Source organism: Zea mays, chromosome 6 (genome assembly GCF_902167145.1).
Source record: "Zea mays cultivar B73 chromosome 6, Zm-B73-REFERENCE-NAM-5.0, whole genome shotgun sequence".
NCBI classification, from domain to species: Eukaryota; Viridiplantae; Streptophyta; class Magnoliopsida; order Poales; family Poaceae; genus Zea; species Zea mays.
This window is the reverse complement of record NC_050101.1, coordinates 126,383,126-126,402,526: the sequence shown is the minus strand read 5'-3', so window position 1 is coordinate 126,402,526 and position 19,401 is coordinate 126,383,126. Positions and strand designations below refer to the sequence as shown.

The following is a 19,401-nucleotide window of genomic DNA, read 5'->3' as shown; positions in this document are numbered from 1 at the left end:
ATCAAACATAGAATCAAAAGCTAGACATGCAAGTAATATGCAAAGAAAGAGGAACAGAATTACCACACTAGTTTCGCATAAACATGACCTTGATCACTAAAATTATGTGTGCATAGTGCTCTATCCAGACCATCACAAAAAAATTCTCCCTGAAATCTCAGAAGCAACTAGAATTTTTTAATCTGATCTAACTCCAAAATCTGCACTCTAAAAAAACAGATGGATTTGTTTATAAGTACATGGAGTCTTGATATGTGCCTACTGCCTAGGCCTCCATCATGGGCTGTCCTGCCAGCCACCCGCCAACCTGGGCCGCGACCTAAGCTCCCACCTAGGCCTTGTAGCTTCATCATAGGCCGCTGACACGCCTGCATGTGTCCTTATTTGTATTTTCTATTTATTTTAAATACATCCCCTTTTCTCGTTCCTCCCGTTTTTCACATTCTCTCCAACTATTTCCTCTATTTAATCCATTTTACGCTTTAACTAAGATATTTAATATTTATACAACATTTTTTGCAGTTTAAAAATTCCGTACAATATTTTTAGTCACATAATATATATTGTTATTTAATGATTAAATTTGAAAAGAATTAATTTACAATTAATACTACTGATTAGTGAAGGAGCCTCACGTGGGATTTTTCTGGCCCACTAAGAAGAGAGGAGAGAGAAACGTTGGACGCATTTAGAGGCCTGTTTAGTTGGCTTCTCCGCGTAGCTTGGTTGCATGAGCCAGGAAAGCCGGCCTGCAGAGATGCGACTAATTTGCTTGCGTCTGCAGAGTCTTACTCAGAGTGCTTTAAGTATCGTGCAAGCCTGACTTCACATCTATATGCAGGTAACTAAACACACACCTCACACCGCGTAGAGCCTGGTTGACAACAACCAAACACCTGCTCATTGTATCCCGCGATGCAAACACCAGCAAATACATGCAACCAAACACATGGCTATTGAGCAAGTACACGCCATATACATGGAAGGGAGAACCGACGCATGAATCGTTGAAGCAGGCCTTAAGATTGTAAATATACAAAACATGGACAAGACAAAAACAGAGTTAAAATACAGATATAACCGCATTAAAGGTGTAATGGATCGAATACAGATAGATAGATATTACTCATTCCATATTTATTTTTTACATTTTCTCTTCAGATTCAGACCAGATATTATCATGTTGTGTCGGATATAATTTGAATAGATATTGATATCTTAAATATCTAACTTTGAGAATACAGATACATATCAAATAATGAGTACCTGAACTTGGATATGGATCTAATTTTAACCCTAAATGAATATTAACTCTCTTAGACATATCAAATTCGATCGAATTCGAATACGAATTACATCCTTAAAGCGCACATAGAACGTAACTTCACATACAACATTCTACAATAACAAATCACACATAGTTATAAATAAATAGAAATAAAATACAGACTTGACACATCTTCATATGGATCGAGACATAAGATTGTAAGAGCATCTCCAATAATATAACTGATGTCTCAAATTGAAATATATAGTTCTACATAGAAAAAGCTACTCCAACAATAACGTGTTTCATAAAATTTAGTAAAAAAGTTATAGTACACATTTTCAAATGACTCAAATATACTACACCATAATAAGCTGCTCTATAATTTAGATTTGACGTTTTACTGTTAGAGCAAGATATTTTATTGGTGACTTAAATTATATAAAATATACTTATTTTAAAATTATAGGGCAGTTTTATATGTCACTACTATGTATAAAATAGGGAGCACACATGACGAATTTCAGTTCGCAGCGAAGAACGCGACGAGTCGATCGATGAGCGCCACGGACTCACCGCAGTCGGGTTTGAAGAGGAAGAAGACGTGGTCCTGGCCCTTGGACTCGAACCACTCCACCGTGCCGCCCCACCCGCTTGCCGCGAGGGCCTCGTAGTACGCCCTGTCCCTCGGCAGCAGGGAGTCCAGCTCCGCCCCGCACACGAGCACCCTCTCGCACGGCATGTCCCGCAGGCTGGGCCTGGGCGGCGCCACGGCGGCCAAGGGATTCACCCACGGGTCGTCCACGCCGTCCGTCGCCCCGGGGCACACGACGCCCCACAGCCTCTCCATCAGCGCCACAGACGCCGGCGCCTCGCCGTGAACGGGCTCCTTGCCCCCGAACCCGGCGTGCAGGAGGACGGCGCCCTCGACCCGCGGCCCCGACGCGGCGGCCATCATGGCGACGTTGTGGACGATGTTGCCGCCGGCGCTGTCGCCGGCCAGGAAGACGCGGCGCAGGTCGCCATGGCGCGACAGCCAGGGGTCCCCGCCGGAGGCCGCCACCCACTCCAGCGCGCGGAAGGAGTCCTCGTAGCCTGCCGGCAGCGGGTGCTCCGGCGCGAGGCGGTAGTTCACGGACACGATGAGCAGGCCGGCCCTCGCGGCCAGCGCGTTGAGGAGGCGCTGGTAGATCGGAGACGCCGCCGACTGCGTGACGAAGCCGCCGCCGTGGAAGTAGACCAGCACCGGGAGCTTGGTCTTGCTGTCGTTAACGTTGGGCGGCGGTGACGCGGCGGCAGCCACCGTGTCCGGGAGCGGGAGGTAGAGGCGGACGTAGAGGCCGGCGTCGCTGTCTATGACGACATCTTTGGAGGTGACGCCGGTGCTGGGATCAAAGCCGGCCGGCACCGTTTCGGTGCCCATCAAGCGGTCGATGCGCCGGTCGCTGTAGATGCGGAAGTATGGAGTGTCCAGTATGATTTCGGAGCTCGGATCCATGGCGAGGGCGCGGCGGGTGGGGAACTGGGGACTGCGGGAGTAGCAAGAAGGAAGCTAGCTAGCGGGAGATCATCAGATGGGCAAAGCGACCACGAGCCAACCAAGTCAGTCGGCAGTCGTCGTAGATATATTAAAAAGGGCCGCGGAGAGGTCCATGTCCATCGCAGCGGAAGCGTAAAAAGTTGGCCGTGTGGTGTGGAAATTGCTGGAAAGAAAATTTCGGGAGGAAGGCAACGAATACCAAAGACAGCTATCAGGAAAGAACAATAATTCAATGACCCAACAAACCACATGCCTACGGATCACGAGATGAAGAAAAGACAATAAATTCACCGTAGACCTGAAAGTCTGGACCGAGTATACATCGTCAAATGGTTCGTGCCGTGTTCATAGTAATTGTGTCATGCCGTGCCATTCAACGGACTTGTTCTAAGCCTAAGCACGGTCCTTGATGGGCTTTGGGCCGGTCCGAGCACGGTTACTTCGTACTCATGCCGTATTAAAATAGTCGTGCTTTATGCTTATCTATATAATCCGGCTCGTCTAGTTACCTATAGGTCCGCGTGTCGTCCAGAGTCTAAAGCACAACCCAACATGAAAAAAAATAAACAAGGCTAGCATGGCCGAATGGACGTGTCATTGTTGTGCCTTAAACTTAGCCATAATATAATTATTTGGTTTCCTACCTAAGGCGCCATAATCTATCTAAGCTTAGTCAATCGAATTGAAGAACTAACCTTAGACAGAAAAGGTAGACACATTGTGGCGTCTAAGAGCATCTCCTATAGTTTTGTAAAAAAAAAGCTCCATAAAAATATATGTAGGGAGTTGCTAAATGATAATAGAGAATAAAAAATTATGTGTTCTCAATTAATTCTCTATTTTTAGTTATCAAATATTTCAAATTATGACACCTGACGCTATGCTGCTGCACTAAGTGATTCAATCCTCTTCCAGATTATATTACCTAATGTTGGAACAAAAGAATAGAGTGTGGACTCCATGAAGTTGCCTGGATATTTTAGACATGGTTCGCCTGACAACACTGAACATACTAGCTAATCTCTCCGTTTTCGAATATTTATCGTCTGTTATTTTATTTTTAACAAAAACGACAATGTTGGGGGCCTTCGTCTTCCGAAGGTCCTAAAAAACATGACTAACATGCTTTCCAAGTATAATATACTGTCGCAGGGACCTTTGGCCTTGAGATGAAGGTGTGCACAACATGAAGGGCGTGACCTGAGAGAAGGATGAATCAATTCCGAAGCTACGAATGAAGAAGCTTCGGCTTATCGTAAGGGCGGTGATGGGGAATGGAACCGACCTAAAGGAGAATATACTACCAAGTACTCAGCTAATTACTCTCTAGTCAGTATTAATTGTCAAGGACACAGATGTAATTTTATCCAGGCTGCGTCCTGTGCCTATAAATAAATGAACAGTAACATCGTACTGTTCACGTTGACTTGTATTCACTCGCACGTCACTCTTGGGTTCATACCTTCTGTCAAGCCGAAGGTATAAATGTAATTTACTGTTATTAATGTTTATCCATGATTAAATAATGAGAATATAAATAATCTGACGATTTAATGTGATTGTTCATGTTATTTTCTATGTTTCATATGTTCCTACTTTCATTATTACATACTGCGATGATGAAGGTATGTTTATCATAACCTTCGTCTGAAGATCATTATATCCTAAGGAGAGCATGGGTATCTATATGTATAGTCATTTTATCATGTGTAGGATAAAAGATAGGTAGGTTAGGGCAAGAATAGCTAGAGGTAAGAAAGTTTATAGTGAGAAAGAACTTTTGTTGGGTAGTAATGCCTCGGATGATCGAGTTTGACTTCTCTTCTTTCTTGATGAGGTTGATCCTTTCCTTTTCCGGTCTTGGTCTCATTGAGTCGGGGTCAAGGTATATCATCAGAGTTGGGGAATATGGTTAAGATAGATATGGGAGAGATAGACTACATGATGTAGGTCAAAATTTGTTTGATGATAGGTGGGGATAGATAGATTATGCATTCCATCAAGACTCTATTGGTTGGGTTGGTCTGTCATTCTTTATTTAGTGCAAAGTGAACTAAGTTAAAGCATGTGGATAGGGTCTATTTCACAAGTATTAACTTATCCATTAAGTAACTCACTTTAGATTGGACCATATTAGATTAGATGGGATCTACATTAGATCGGTATAACTAGATTAGACTAGATAATATCTAATTACTCTAGATTAGATCATGGTTGTTACTAGTGTGGGGGTAAATATGCTTACTAGGGCAAGATGAATCCATAAGGACAAGGTAGAATCTTTTGAGGTCAGTTAGATCTATTAGGATAAGGATTAAATCTTTTCAAGATAAGATGTATCTATTAAGATAAGAGGGACTCTTTTAAAATGAGATGGATCTATTAAGGTAGATACATTTTTAATGACAAACAATCTAAGTTTGATTTGTTAGCTTATATATATATATATTATGCCTAAGTATATGTAGATGCAATTGTGGACACTACTCCACAACTCATCACACTCAATCAAAGATCCAAATCAAACAAGTATAATAAGAACAAACATTCAAGTTAATAGATACCTACAAAAATAGCTTTGTTTTTGTTCCTAAGAGTAGGTCTCCTATTCCTAAAGGTCACTTTAAGCACAGGATTTCAAAGTGTGAAATCCAAGTTTGTCTTTAGAAGGAAAAAGGTAAGAGTAATCAGAGTAAGCAGAAATAGATGAGAAAAGATTAAGATAAGTTTAGAAAAGAATCAGAGTAGCAAAGGTAAGTAGACAATGGTTGTCCAGTTCTATCTAGGTTTCGTCCTACAGTCAACATTCCTCTGATACCACTTATGTCACACCCGGGTTCAGGGGTCCAAAGTGAAAGGGAAATGTGCCCTTGGGCCATTTCTAAGTATTTTGGTGATTTAGTGCCCAACACAAGTGCCTAAGTGTAAAATGGTGAACAAAGTACAAATCAAGGATAAAGGTATGTTTCTCAGACTTAGTACATTGTTTTATGGACTAATGTATTGTGTCTAAGTGCTGGAAACAGGAAAAATCCAATTGGAAATGTCTTGGCTCGAGCAGCCAAGACTCTGCTGAGTCTGGGAGCACCGGACTGTCCGGTGGTGCACCAGACAGTGTCCGGTGCGCCAGGCTGGCTTGTGCGAACTGGCCGCTCTCGGGAATTCACCGGCGACGTACGGCTATAATTCACCGGACTGTCCGGTGTGCACCGGACTGTCCGGTGAGCCAACGATCGGCCGGGCCAACGGTCGGCCGCACGATCTGCGCGGAACACGTGGCCGAGCCAACGGCTAGAAGGGTGCACCGGACATGTCCGGTGTGCACCGGACATGTCCGGTGCGCCAACGGCTCCAAGTTAGCCAACGGTCGGCTTCGCCGTTTAAGGAAGGAAATCGGGCACCGGACAGTGTCCGGTGTGCACCGGACTGTCCGGTGCGCCACGCGACAGAAGGCAAGAATTGCCTTCTCTGTTTGCTCTCAACGGCTCCTAGCTGCCTTGGGGCTATAAAAGGGACCCCTAGGCGCATGAAGGAGAATACCAAGCAACCTAAGAGCATTCTTGATCATCCACACTCAGTCTTTGCGCATTCATTTGTCATTCTCAGTGATTCGAGCTCCGTTCTAGTGAGAACTTTGAGATAGTCATTTGAGCTCGATTCTTGGCCGTGTGTGTGCGTATTTTGCTGTGGATTTGTGTGTGTTGCTTCCCTCCCTTACTCCGTACTTCTTTGTGAACTTCAATTGTAAGGGTGAGAGACTCCAAGTTGTGGAGATTCCTCGCAAACGGGAAAATATTAAAGTAAAGAAGAACACCGTGGTATTCAAGTTGATCATTGGATCACTTGACAGGAGTTGAGTGCAACTCTCGTCTGTTGGGACGCCACAACGTGGAGTAGGCAAGTTTTGTACTTGGCCGAACCACGGGATAACCACCGTGCCATCTCTGTGATTGATTTCTTGTGGTTATTGTGTTTTGACTCCTCTCTAGCCACTTGGCAATTATTGTGCTAACGATTAACCAAGTTTTTGTGGCTTAAGTTTTCAAGTTTCACAGGATCACCTATTCACCCCCCCTCTAGGTGCTCTCAATTGGTATCGGAGCCGCTCTCTTCAAGAAGGGACTAATCGCCCGAAGAGATGGATCCTAAGGGGAAGGGAATCGTGATCAACGACAAGGAGAAGGAGTCCTTTGTCAACGAGCCGAAGGATGACAAGCCTACTGACTCGGGCTCGGGCCACAAGCGCAAAGATGGGAAGAAGAAGAAAACAAGGCGCATCAAGGAGATCGTCTACTACGACGATAGCGATGACTCTACTTCTTCCCAAAAATACGACGACAACGACTACAGGAAGACGGTCAATTCGAACTTTTCATTTGATTATTCTCGTATTCCACATAGTTCAAATTCGCATTTGCTTTCCATTCCTCTTGGCAAACCTCCACACTTCGATGGGGAGGACTACGGATTTTGGAGTCACAAAATGCGTAGTCACTTATTCTCTCTCCATCCAAGCATATGGGAGATTGTAGAGAATGGAATGAAATTTGATAGCTCGGATAGCCCTATGCTTATAAATGAACAAATCCATAGAAATGCACAAGCTACTACTGTTCTATTAGCATCTTTGTGCAGGGAAGAGTACAATAAGGTGAGCGGCTTGGATAATGCCAAGCAGATATGGGATACCCTCAAGATCTCTCACGAGGGGAACGACATCACCATGCTCACTAAAATGGAGTTGGTGGAGGGCGAGCTTGGACGATTCGCAATGATAAGGGGAGAGGAGCCAACCCAAACTTACAACCGGCTCAAGACCCTTATCAACAAAATAAGGAGCTACGGAAGCACGCGATGGACGGACCATGACGTCGTCCGCCTAATGCTAAGGTCCTTTACCGTTCTTGATCCTCATCTCGTAAACAATATTCGTGAGAATCCCAGGTACACGACGATGACGCCCGAGGAGGTACTCGGAAAATTCGTAAGCGGGCGGATGATGATCAAGGAGGCGAGATACGTAGACGACGCTCTAAACGGTCCAATCAATGAGCCTCAACCTCTTGCTCTCAAGGCAACAAGAAGCAAGGAGATGCTACCTAGCAAGGTGGCACAAATTGAGGCGGCCAGACTTAATGATGAAGAGATGGCTCTCATCATCAAGAGATTCAAGACGGCGCTAAAAGGCCGCAAGGGGCAGCCAAGCAAGACCAAGACAAAGGGGAAGCGCTCATGCTTCAAATGTGGTAAGCTTGGTCATTTTATTGCTAACTGTCCCGACAATGATAGTGATCAGGATCAAGGGAACAAGAGGGAGAAGAAGAAGAACTATAAGAAGGCAAAGGGCGAGGCGCATCTAGGCAAGGAGTGGGACTCGGACTGCTCCTCTTCCGACTCCGACAATGAAGGACTCGCCGCCACCGCCTTCAACAAGTCATCCCTCTTCCCCAACGAGCGTCACACATGCCTTATGGCAAGGGAGAAGAAGGTGAGTACTCGAGACTCCACTTATGCTTCTTCTAGTGATAATGAGTCTAGTGATGATGATGACATAGACTATTCATGCTTATTCAAGGGCTTAGATAGATCTAAGATAGATAAGATAAATGAACTCATTGATGCCTTGAATGATAAGAATAGGCTATTAGAAAAACAAGAGGACCTTTTATATGAAGAACATGATAAGGTTGTAGAAGCACAAAAATCACTTGCTTTAGAGATTAAGAGAAATGAAATGCTTTCTTGTGAGTTGTCTACATGTCATGATTCAATTTCTAGTTTAAAAAGCATAAATGATGATTTAAATGCTAAGCTAGAAAAATCTAGTAAATTAACATCTTGTGTAGAACATGTTGTGATTTGCACTAGGTGTAAAGATTTTGACATTGATGCTTGCAATGAACACTTAGTTACAATTGCCAAGCTGAATGATGAATTGACTAGTCTTAATGCTCAACTTAAGGCTAGCAAAAGTGAATTTAATATGTTAAAATTTGCAAGGGATGCCTACACAATTGGAAGACATCCCTCAATTAAGGATGGTCTTGGCTTCAAGAGGGAAGCCAAGAACTTGACGAGCCATAAGGCTCCCATCTCCGCCAAGGAGAAAGGGAAGGCCCCTATGGCTAATAGTGTGCAAAAGAACCATGCCTTTATGTACCATGATAGGAGACAATCTAGAAATGCTTATAGGAGTTATAATGCATATGATGCTTTTGATTCTCATGACATGTTTGCTTCTAGTTCTTCTTATGTGCATGATAGAAATGTTGGTAGGAGAAATGTTGTTCATAATATGCCTAGAAGAAATGTTATCAATATTCCTAGGAAAGTTAATGAACCTTCTACAATATATCATGCTTTAAATGCTTCCTTTGCTATTTGTAGAAAGGATAGAAAAGTGATTGCTAGGAAATTAGGGGCAAAATGCAAGGGTGATAAAGCTTGCATTTGGGTCCCTAAGGAAATTGTGACTAACCTTGTAGGACCCAACAAGAGTTGGGTACCTAAGACCCAAGCCTAAATTTGCCTTGCAGGTTTATGCATCCGGGGGCTCAAGCTGGATTATCGACAGCGGATGCACAAACCATATGACGGGGGAGAAGAAGATGTTCACCTCCTACGTCAGGAATAAGGATTCCCAAGATTCAATCATATTCGGTGATGGGAACCAAGGCAAGGTGAAAGGTTTAGGCAAGATTGCAATATCCAATGAGCACTCTATCTCTAATGTGTTTTTAGTTGAGTCTCTGGGATATAATTTACTATCTGTTAGTCAATTATGCAATATGGGATATAACTGTTTATTCACAAATATAGATGTGTCTGTCTTTAGAAGAAGTGATGGTTCACTAGCTTTTAAGGGTGTATTAGACGACAAGCTTTACTTAGTTGATTTTGCAAAAGAAGAGGCCGGTCTAGATGCATGCTTAATTGCTAAGACTAGCATGGGCTGGCTGTGGCATCGCCGCTTAGCACATGTGGGGATGAAGAACCTTCACAAGCTTCTAAAGGGAGAACACGTGATATGATTAACTAATGTGCAATTCGAAAAAGATAGACCTTGTGCAGCTTGTCAAGCAGGTAAACAGGTAGGAGGAGCACATCACAGCAAGAATGTGATGACTACATCAAGGCCCCTGGAGCTGCTACATATGGACCTCTTCGGACCCGTCGCTTATCTAAGCATAGGGGGAAGTAAGTATGGTTTAGTTATTGTTGATGACTTTTCCCGCTTCACTTGGGTGTTCTTTTTGCAGGATAAGTCTGAAACCCAAGGGACCCTCAAGCGCTTCCTAAAGAGAGCTCAAAATGAGTTTGAGCTCAAAGTGAAGAAGATAAGGAGCGACAATGGGTCCGAGTTCAAAAACCTTCAAGTGGAGGAGTTTCTTGAAGAGGAAGGGATCAAGCACGAGTTCTCCGCTCCCTACACACCACAACAAAATGGTGTGGTAGAGAGGAAGAACAGGACGCTCATTGATATGGCGAGGACGATGCTAGGAGAATTCAAGACCCCCAAGTGCTTTTGGTCGGAAGCCGTGAACACGGCTTGCCACGCCATCAACAGGGTCTACCTTCATCGCCTCCTCAAGAAGACTTCATATGAGCTACTAACCGGTAACAAACCCAATGTATCTTACTTTCGTGTATTTGGGAGCAAATGCTACATTCTAGTGAAGAAGGGTAGAAATTCTAAGTTTGCTCCCAAAGCTGTAGAAGGGTTTTTGTTAGGTTATGACTCAAACACAAATGCGTATAGGGTCTTCAACAAATCATCGGGTTTGGTTGAAGTCTCTAGCGACGTTGTATTTGATGAGACTAATGGCTCTCCAAGAGAGCAAGTTGTTGATCTTGATGATGTAGACAAAGAAGATGTTCCGACGACCGCTATACGAACCATGGCGATTGGTGATGTGCGACCACAGGAACAAGATGAGCAAGATCAACCTTCTTCCTCAACTATGGTGCATCCCCCAACTCAAGACGATGAACAGGTTCATCAACAGGAGGCGTGTGATCAAGGGGGAGCACAAGATGATCATGTGATGGAGGAAGAAGCGCAACCGGCACCTCCAACCCAAGTTCGAGCGATGATTCAAAGGGATCATCCTGTCGACCAAATTCTGGGTGATATTAGCAAGGGAGTAACTACTCGGTCTCGATTAGTTAATTTTTGTGAACATTACTCCTTTGTCTCTTCTATTGAGCCTTTCAGGGTAGAAGAGGCCTTGCTAGATCTGGACTGGGTGTTGGCCATGCAAGAGGAGCTCAACAACTTCAAGCGCAATGAAGTTTGGACGCTGGTGCCTCGTCCCAAGCAAAATGTTGTGGGAACCAAGTGGGTGTTCCGCAACAAACAAGACGAGCACGGAGTGGTGACAAGGAACAAGGCTCGACTTGTGGCAAAAGGTTATGCCCAAGTCGCAGGTTTGGACTTTGATGAGACTTTTGCTCCTGTGGCTAGGCTAGAGTCCATTCGTATTTTGCTAGCATATGCCGCTCACCATTCTTTCAGGTTGTTCCAAATGGATGTGAAGAGCGCTTTCCTCAACGGGCCAATAAAGGAGGAGGTGTACGTGGAGCAACCCCCTGGCTTCGAGGATGAACGGTACCCCGACCACGTGTGTAAGCTCTCTAAGGCGCTCTATGGACTTAAGCAAGCCCCAAGAGCATGGTATGAATGCCTTAGAGATTTCTTAATTGCTAATGCTTTCAAGGTTGGGAAAGCCGATCCAACTCTTTTCACTAAGACATGTGACGGTGATCTTTTTGTGTGCCAAATTTATGTCGATGACATAATATTTGGTTCTACTAATAAAAAGTCTTGTGAAGAGTTTAGCAAGGTGATGACGCAGAAATTCGAGATGTCAATGATGGGCGAGTTGAACTACTTCCTTGGGTTCCAAGTGAAGCAACTCAAGGACGGCACCTTCATCTCTCAAACGAAGTACACGCAAGACCTGCTGAAGCGGTTTGGGATGAAGGACGCCAAGCCCGCAAAGACTCCGATGGGGACCGACAGACACACTGATCTCAACAAAGGAGGTAAGTCCGTTGATCAAAAGGCATACCGGTCAATGATAGGGTCATTACTTTACTTATGTGCTAGTAGACCAGATATTATGCTTAGCGTATGCATGTGTGCTAGATTTCAATCCGATCCTAAGGAGTGTCACTTAGTGGCAGTGAAGCGAATCCTTAGATATTTAGTTGCTACGCCTTGCTTCGGGATCTGGTGTCCAAAGGGGTCTACCTTTGACTTAATTGGATATTCAGACTCCGACTATGCTGGATGTAAGGTCGATAGGAAAAGTACATCGGGGACGTGCCAATTCTTAGGAAGGTCCCTGGTGTCATGGAATTCTAAGAAACAAACCTCCGTTGCCCTATCCACCGCTGAGGCCGAGTATGTTGCTGCAGGACAGTGTTGCGCGCAACTACTTTGGATGAGGCAAACCCTCAGGGACTTTGGCTACAATCTGAGCAAAGTCCCACTCCTATGTGATAATGAGAGTGCTATCCGCATGGCGGAAAATCCTGTTGAACACAGCCGCACAAAGCACATAGACATCCGGCATCACTTTTTGAGAGACCACCAGCAAAAGGGAGATATCGAAGTGTTTCATGTTAGCACCGAGAACCAGCTAGCCGATATCTTTACCAAGCCTCTAGATGAGAAGACCTTTTGCAGGCTGCGTAGTGAGCTAAATATCTTAGATTCGCGGAACTTGGATTGATTTATAGCATACATGTGTTTATGCCTTTGATCATGTTCCTTATGCATTTTGTTGCTTAATAATGGTGCTCAAGTTGTACAAACACTCCCTGGACCTCACAAGTCCGTTGCAAAGTGATGCACATGTTTAGGGGGAGATGTGTTACAACTTGACCCTTTGAGACTAACCATATGCTTGAGTTTGCTTGTTTTAGTCTCAAGGGAGGTTTGAAAGGGAAAAGGTGGACTTGGACCATGAAAGACTTCCACTGCACTCCGATGAGAGGGTAACTTATTCCAAGTTCATCTCATGTACTCTTATTGCCTTTGTATTCTTATTGAAGATTTTGGTGAGGCAATGGGGTTCTGGGGCCAAGATTGATCCCGTTTTGGTGCTTGATGCCAAAGGGGGAGAAAATAAAAGGCCAAAGCAATAAATGGATCAGCTACCACTTGAGAGATTTGAAAATAGTAGAGTAGAGCTTTTGGTTTGTCAAAACTCTTTTAGTAGAGTAGAGCTTTTGGTTTGTCAAAACTCTTTTATTGTCTCTTTTGTCAAAAGTTGGCTTCTTGTGGGGAGAAGTATTGATTATGGGAAAAAGGGGGAGTTTTTGAAATTCTTGATCAAACTTCTTTGGAATACCTCTCTTTATGTCTTAACATGTGTGTTTGACTTAGAGATAGAAAGTTGAGTTTGATTTGCAAAAACAAACCAAGTGGTGGCAAAGAGTGATCCATATATGTCAAATTTGAATTGATTTTTGTATTTGTTCTACTTGCTTTATATGGTGTTGGCATAAATCACCAAAAAGGGGGAGATTGAAAGGGAAATGTGCCCTTGGGCCATTTCTAAGTATTTTGGTGATTTAGTGCCCAACACAAGTGCCTAAGTGTAAAATGGTGAACAAAGTACAAATCAAGGATAAAGGTATGTTTCTCAGACTTAGTACATTGTTTTATGGACTAATGTATTGTGTCTAAGTGCTGGAAACAGGAAAAATCCAATTGGAAATGTCTTGGCTCGAGCAGCCAAGACTCTGCTGAGTCTGGGAGCACCGGACTGTCCGGTGGTGCACCGGACAGTGTCCGGTGCGCCAGGCTGGCTTGTGCGAACTGGCCGCTCTCGGGAATTCACCGGCGACGTACGGCTATAATTCACCGGACTGTCCGGTGTGCACCGGACTGTCCGGTGAGCCAACGATCGGCCGGGCCAACGGTCGGCCGCGCGATCTGCGCGGAACACGTGGCCGAGCCAACGGCTAGAAGGGGGCACCAGACTGTCCGGTGTGCCAACGGCTCCAAGTCAGCCAACAGTCGGCTTCGCCATTTAAGGAAGGAAATCGGGCACCGGACAGTGTCCGGTGTGCACCGGACTGTCCGGTGCGCCACGCGACAGAAGGCAAGAATTGCCTTCCCTGTTTGCTCTCAACGGCTCCTAGCTGCCTTGGGGCTATAAAAGGGACCCCTAGGCGCATGAAGGAGAATACCAAGCAACCTAAGAGCATTCTTGATCATCCACACTCAGTCTTTGCGCATTCATTTGTCATTCTCAGTGATTCGAGCTCCGTTCTAGTGAGAACTTTGAGATAGTCATTTGAGCTCGATTCTTGGCCATGTGTGTGCGTATTTTGCTGTGGATTTGTGTGTGTTGCTTCCCTCCCTTACTCCGTACTTCTTTGTGAACTTCAATTGTAAGGGTGAGAGACTCCAAGTTGTGGAGATTCCTCGCAAACGGGAAAAGATTAAAGTAAAGAAGAACACCGTGGTATTCAAGTTGATCATTGGATCACTTGAGAGGAGTTGAGTGCAACTCTCGTCTGTTGGGACGCCACAACGTGGAGTAGGCAAGTTTTGTACTTGGCCGAACCACGGGATAACCACCGCGCCATCTCTGTGATTGATTTCTTGTGGTTATTGTGTTTTGACTCCTCTCTAGCCACTTGGCAATTATTGTGCTAACGATTAACCAAGTTTTTGTGGCTTAAGTTTTCAAGTTTCACAGGATCACCTATTCACCCCCCTCTAGGTGCTCTCACAAAGCCCGGGCGCGAACATAATCACCAGGTGTGCTGGGACCAAGTCTCACACATATGATGAATCATGACACATGATCGAATGTCACAACTTTACTATATAACAGGAGTTCTATACAAAAATAAATAAATAATTACATTATAAGGAGACAACGGTCCAGCAACCCAAAGTTGACTGGGAGACGACGGCCTAGACCTCTCACGATCACATCACAGCATCCTCCATGCGCCTCATCCTGTGGTACCTGTTCTTGACCTGTGTGTGGGGGGGGTGTGAGACAGCAAGAGTGAGCTCACATACGTTCATCGCTCAACAAGTTGTGGGGAATAATGTGCATGAACTCGCCAAAGGTGGGAGCTCACGTGAAGTGTAAGGCTTACCAAAGAGGATGGTTAGAGCTGAGCATTGCTTTTAAAGTTGGTCAAAATTTTATTAGCAGTTACTAAGTATAAGTAAATACCAACCCAATTAAGAAAAGTAATAACATCACCTGCGATGCAATGCATATGACAAATTGAATTTAGTTCCATAAATTAATCATGTGAGGGTCCGAGCTGCTCATGACCGTGAGCACGGCTAGTATACCAGTTTTACACTCTGCAGAGGTTGCACATCTTTACCCACAAGTCATGTTACCCATCTGCCAAGGGATCGCGACTTCCCATACACCTCTACCGAGGAGGCGAGGCAGGGTAACACTACGAGGCCTTTACAAAGTTCCATTAGCTTCAGAAAACCCGCTACAGTTTATAGGAAGCTCCAATGCAGGGACCCCTCGCATGACCGCCATCGCAGCAAAATCATCCCAAGGACCTCCCCACACTGACCACTCCCCTAATGCCCTTGCCCCTTTCGGGCAAGGTAGTCTTCCACTAGCTTTCCTAATTAATCAGCCAAGGGCGTCCCATTAAACCCTTGTGGTAGCACTGTTTTCCCGGGTGGTCGCTCCATGTTCCAATTAACATAATGATCTTATCATGAACAGTAAATAACAACTGATAATAAAAGTGTGATCATGAATATTGTATCTTCATACCCAAAACCACATAAAGCACTAGCAAGTACTACCCAAAAAGTTCAGTGGTAAACAAGGTATAAAGATAGACAAACTAGGGTAACCTATTGGGTCCCATCAAAATTAACCTATGCAGATAATTATGATTAATTTTAACATGAGTGGGTAAAAAGAAGTGATCAAGGGCACAACTTGCCTGGGACTTGAGATTACAGGTACCAACTTGCTCTTCAGATGACTCGTGACCTCACTGCTAGTCGTAGCAATACAAGCAAACGTGGTATAGGCAAAATTAACATCATACTAAACATAGGAATAAACTGCGTAATAATAATCTACGCGATGCTACGAGATCGTGGGTTCGAGAACTACTAAGATCGGAGTCATAGTTGAAAAGGTATGGTCTACAGAAGACCCATGCAATTTAAGCGGTTAAAACTAGACCTTATGTTGATTTAATAGATCATGTGAGAAAATAATCTAAATAAATAATTAATTCAACTTTAAGTTAAATTATAATATAATTAGGGACCATATTTTAGCCAAACTATAATTATAAACAGATTAACTTTGATTTAGACAGGTTAATCTACTAATCGTAGGTTAAATAAATATCTAACTATAAAAGTAGGAGATATGGTATAATTAATGTTTTTAGTACGTAGAGAATATTTTTATGAAGCTAGCGCAATTGGAACGGAGTAAAACGGAGTTAAAATGAGTAAGTTCTGCCATAAACAAGTTTCTCGGTTTCCTAATTATTTATTTTAATTCTGTAGGGTTTCCAGGGATAGATTTGAAAAGTCCCGAGACCCACATGCAATTTTGAAAGTTGATCCATGGTCTCGGCTGCCAAAAACAGGACTGCGGGTTCTTTTGAAGAAAACCGAGGGGTTCCATTGTAAACATTCCAGGCCGAAGGGGTATCGGACGACCCTGGCCGTTAGATTCCAAATCAGGGGCTCAGATTAGATCGTTATTTAAAATGAAACGGTAAGCAATTGTGATCGTAGGATCGTGGATCAGTGGTCTGAAATCCGCCCACGACACGAGTTGGCCCAAGCCCTAGGATCATGAACCAACGACACGGATCAAAGGGCCAACCGGTCACAACCCAGATCTAATCGTGACCGCTCCTCATCCACACGTGATCGGGGCCACTGAACGCGAGATCAACGGTCCCCGCATGTCTCCCACCTCCGGTAGCTGAGCGCAGCAGATCCCGCACCAGCGGCGGCCGCCCCCAACGGCGGAGACCATCACCGGTGCTCCCGTCCAGTCGAGCAGCAGAGCTCCACTTTCCCCTATGATTTGTGCTACGCAGAGCGGACCAGCAAGCGAACCAAAGGGGTCCAGAATCTCACCAGGGTTCATGCCGAGGAGACCCTCAACCATGGTGCAGCAGCTCGGTGATGAACACTGGATTGAAGGAATTCCGCCGAGGCATGGGCTACCACCACCCCCGACAACGCCGCGCAATCGCCCAGGAAGGCCCTAGGGAAGTCCGGCACCCAACAGCGAGGCCCGGTTAGGGGTGTACCGCGAGCGCCAGCGGCGGCTTCCCCTTTCTTCCTTCTCTCTGGTTGTCGCCATGGTTTCCGGTGCTAGTGTGCCATAGATTCGTTCAATTGCGGCGAGCTCGGGTTATATAGCCAAGAGGCGAGGACGATCCTAGCAATCCGGAGAAAGAATCGCAACAAATTCTCCAGGAGATCACGGACGTGACCAAGCGCGGCTTCCGGATCGGACTTGAGGAAGAGGATAGGGCTGACAGTGGGTCCCACACACCAGTGACCGTGTTTGATACGCGCGTGAAAGTGATAGGCTGACCAGTGTTGCCCATACGCCAGCGCTAGAGCAGGAGTGGGCTGGCGGGTGGCAAAGTGCATATGGGCTAGAAGTGAGGGATTAGGCCCAAGTGAGGCTTGTGTTTTTCTTTTTCACTCTTTTCTTTTCTATTTCAAATTCCAACTATTCAAACTCAATTCAAATTCTTGTTTTGAACTCCAGATTCCAAATATCAAGAAAAAGTATACATGAATTATAATTCTGCTGTTTGAAATATTATTATTTATTATTGTTATCTTATAATGTGTATTCTTTTCTTTTTCTTCTCTTTTCTCTTTTATTTCCCATATTCTAAATTTTCAAACTTAAACTTGTCTCACAAATTTGAATACAAATGCAAACATACAAGAATCCAGCATGGAATGCACATTTATGTATTTATTTATTTGTCATTTGACTACTTTAATTCCTTTAGTTGAATATGCATGAAAAAAAGAATCAAGAAATCCCCAAAACTCTAGCATATAAGTATATTGATTTATTTATGTATTTATCCTATTATCTTCCTCTTGCACTAATTTTGGGCATTACAAATCCTACCCCCCTTAACAAAAATCTCGCCCTCGAGATTTGTAAGAAAAGGATATAAGGAGAATGGTTTGCTATTTAGCTGTTAGTTTCTAATTAGTTCAAAAATCAAGAGTCTCTCTCTTTTTTTTCATTAGTAAGTGTTTAGGAGAGCATGGGTATCTATATGTATAGTCATTTTATCATGTAGGATAAAAGATAGGTAGGTTAGGGCAAGAATAGCTAGAGGTAAGAAAGTTTATAGTGAGAAAGAACTTTTGTTGGGTAGTAATGCCTCGGATGATCGAGTTTGACTTCTCTTCTTTCTTGATGAGGTTGATCCTTTCCTTTTCCGGTCTTGGTCTCATTGAGTCGGGGTCAAGGTATATCATCAGAGTTGGGGAATATGGTTAAGATAGATATGGGAGAGATAGACTACATGAAGTAGGTCAAAATTTGTTTGATGATAGGTGGGGATAGACAGATTATGCATTCCATCAAGACTCTATTGGTTGGGTTGGTCTGTCATTCTTTATTTAGTGCAAAGTGAACTAAGTTAAAGCATGTGGATAGGGTCTATTTCACAAGTATTAACTTATCCATTAAGTAACTCACTTTAGATTGGACCATATTAGATTAGATGGGATCTACATTAGATCGGTATAACTAGATTAGACTAGATAATATCTAATTACTCTAGATTAGATCATGGTTGTTACTAGTGTGGGGTAAATATGCTTACTAGGGCAAGATGAATCCATAAGGACAAGGTAGAATCTTTTGAGGTCAGTTAGATCTATTAGGATAAGGATTAAATCTTTTCAAGATAAGATGTATCTATTAAGATAAGAGGGACTCTTTTAAAATGAGATGGATCTATTAAGGTAGATACATTTTTAATGACAAACAATCTAAGTTTGATTTGTTATCTTATATATATATATATTATGCCTAAGTATATGTAGATGCAATTGTGGACACTACTCCACAACTCATCACACTCAATCAAAGATCCAAATCAAACAAGTATCATAAGAACAAACATTCAAGTTAATAGATACCTACAAAAATAGCTTTGTTTTTGTTCCTAAGAGTAGGTCTCCTATTCCTAAAGGTCACTTTAAGCACAGGATTTCAAAGTGTGAAATCCAAGTTTGTCTTTAGAAGGAAAAAGGTAAGAGTAATCAGAGTAAGCGGAAATAGATGAGAAAAGATTAAGATAAGTTTAGAAAAGAATCAGAGTAGCAAAGGTAAGTAGACAATGGTTGTCCAGTTCTATCTAGGTTTCGTCCTACAGTCAACATTCCTCTGATACCACTTCTGTCACACCCGGGTTTCAGGGGTCCAAAGCCCGGGCGCGAACATAATCACCAGGTGTGCTGGGACCAAGTCTCACACATACGATGAATCATGGCACAGGATCGAATGTCACAACTTTACTATATAACAGGAGTTCTATACAAAAATAAATAATG

At 43.7% G+C, this 19,401-nt stretch overlaps 1 protein-coding gene across 1 annotated transcript; it reads right to left on the bottom strand.

Annotated features, from left to right (window-relative positions):
• Window positions 1-1,485: 1,485 nt before the first annotated feature.
• Window positions 1,486-2,851, bottom strand: LOC100273481 (gibberellin receptor GID1L2). Its single transcript, NM_001147918.1, has one exon. The coding sequence runs from the start codon at window positions 2,763-2,765 to the stop codon at window positions 1,791-1,793; it is 975 nt and encodes a 324-aa protein (NP_001141390.1). The 5' UTR covers window positions 2,766-2,851; the 3' UTR covers window positions 1,486-1,790.
• Between the last annotated feature and the right edge of the window lie 16,550 nt (window positions 2,852-19,401).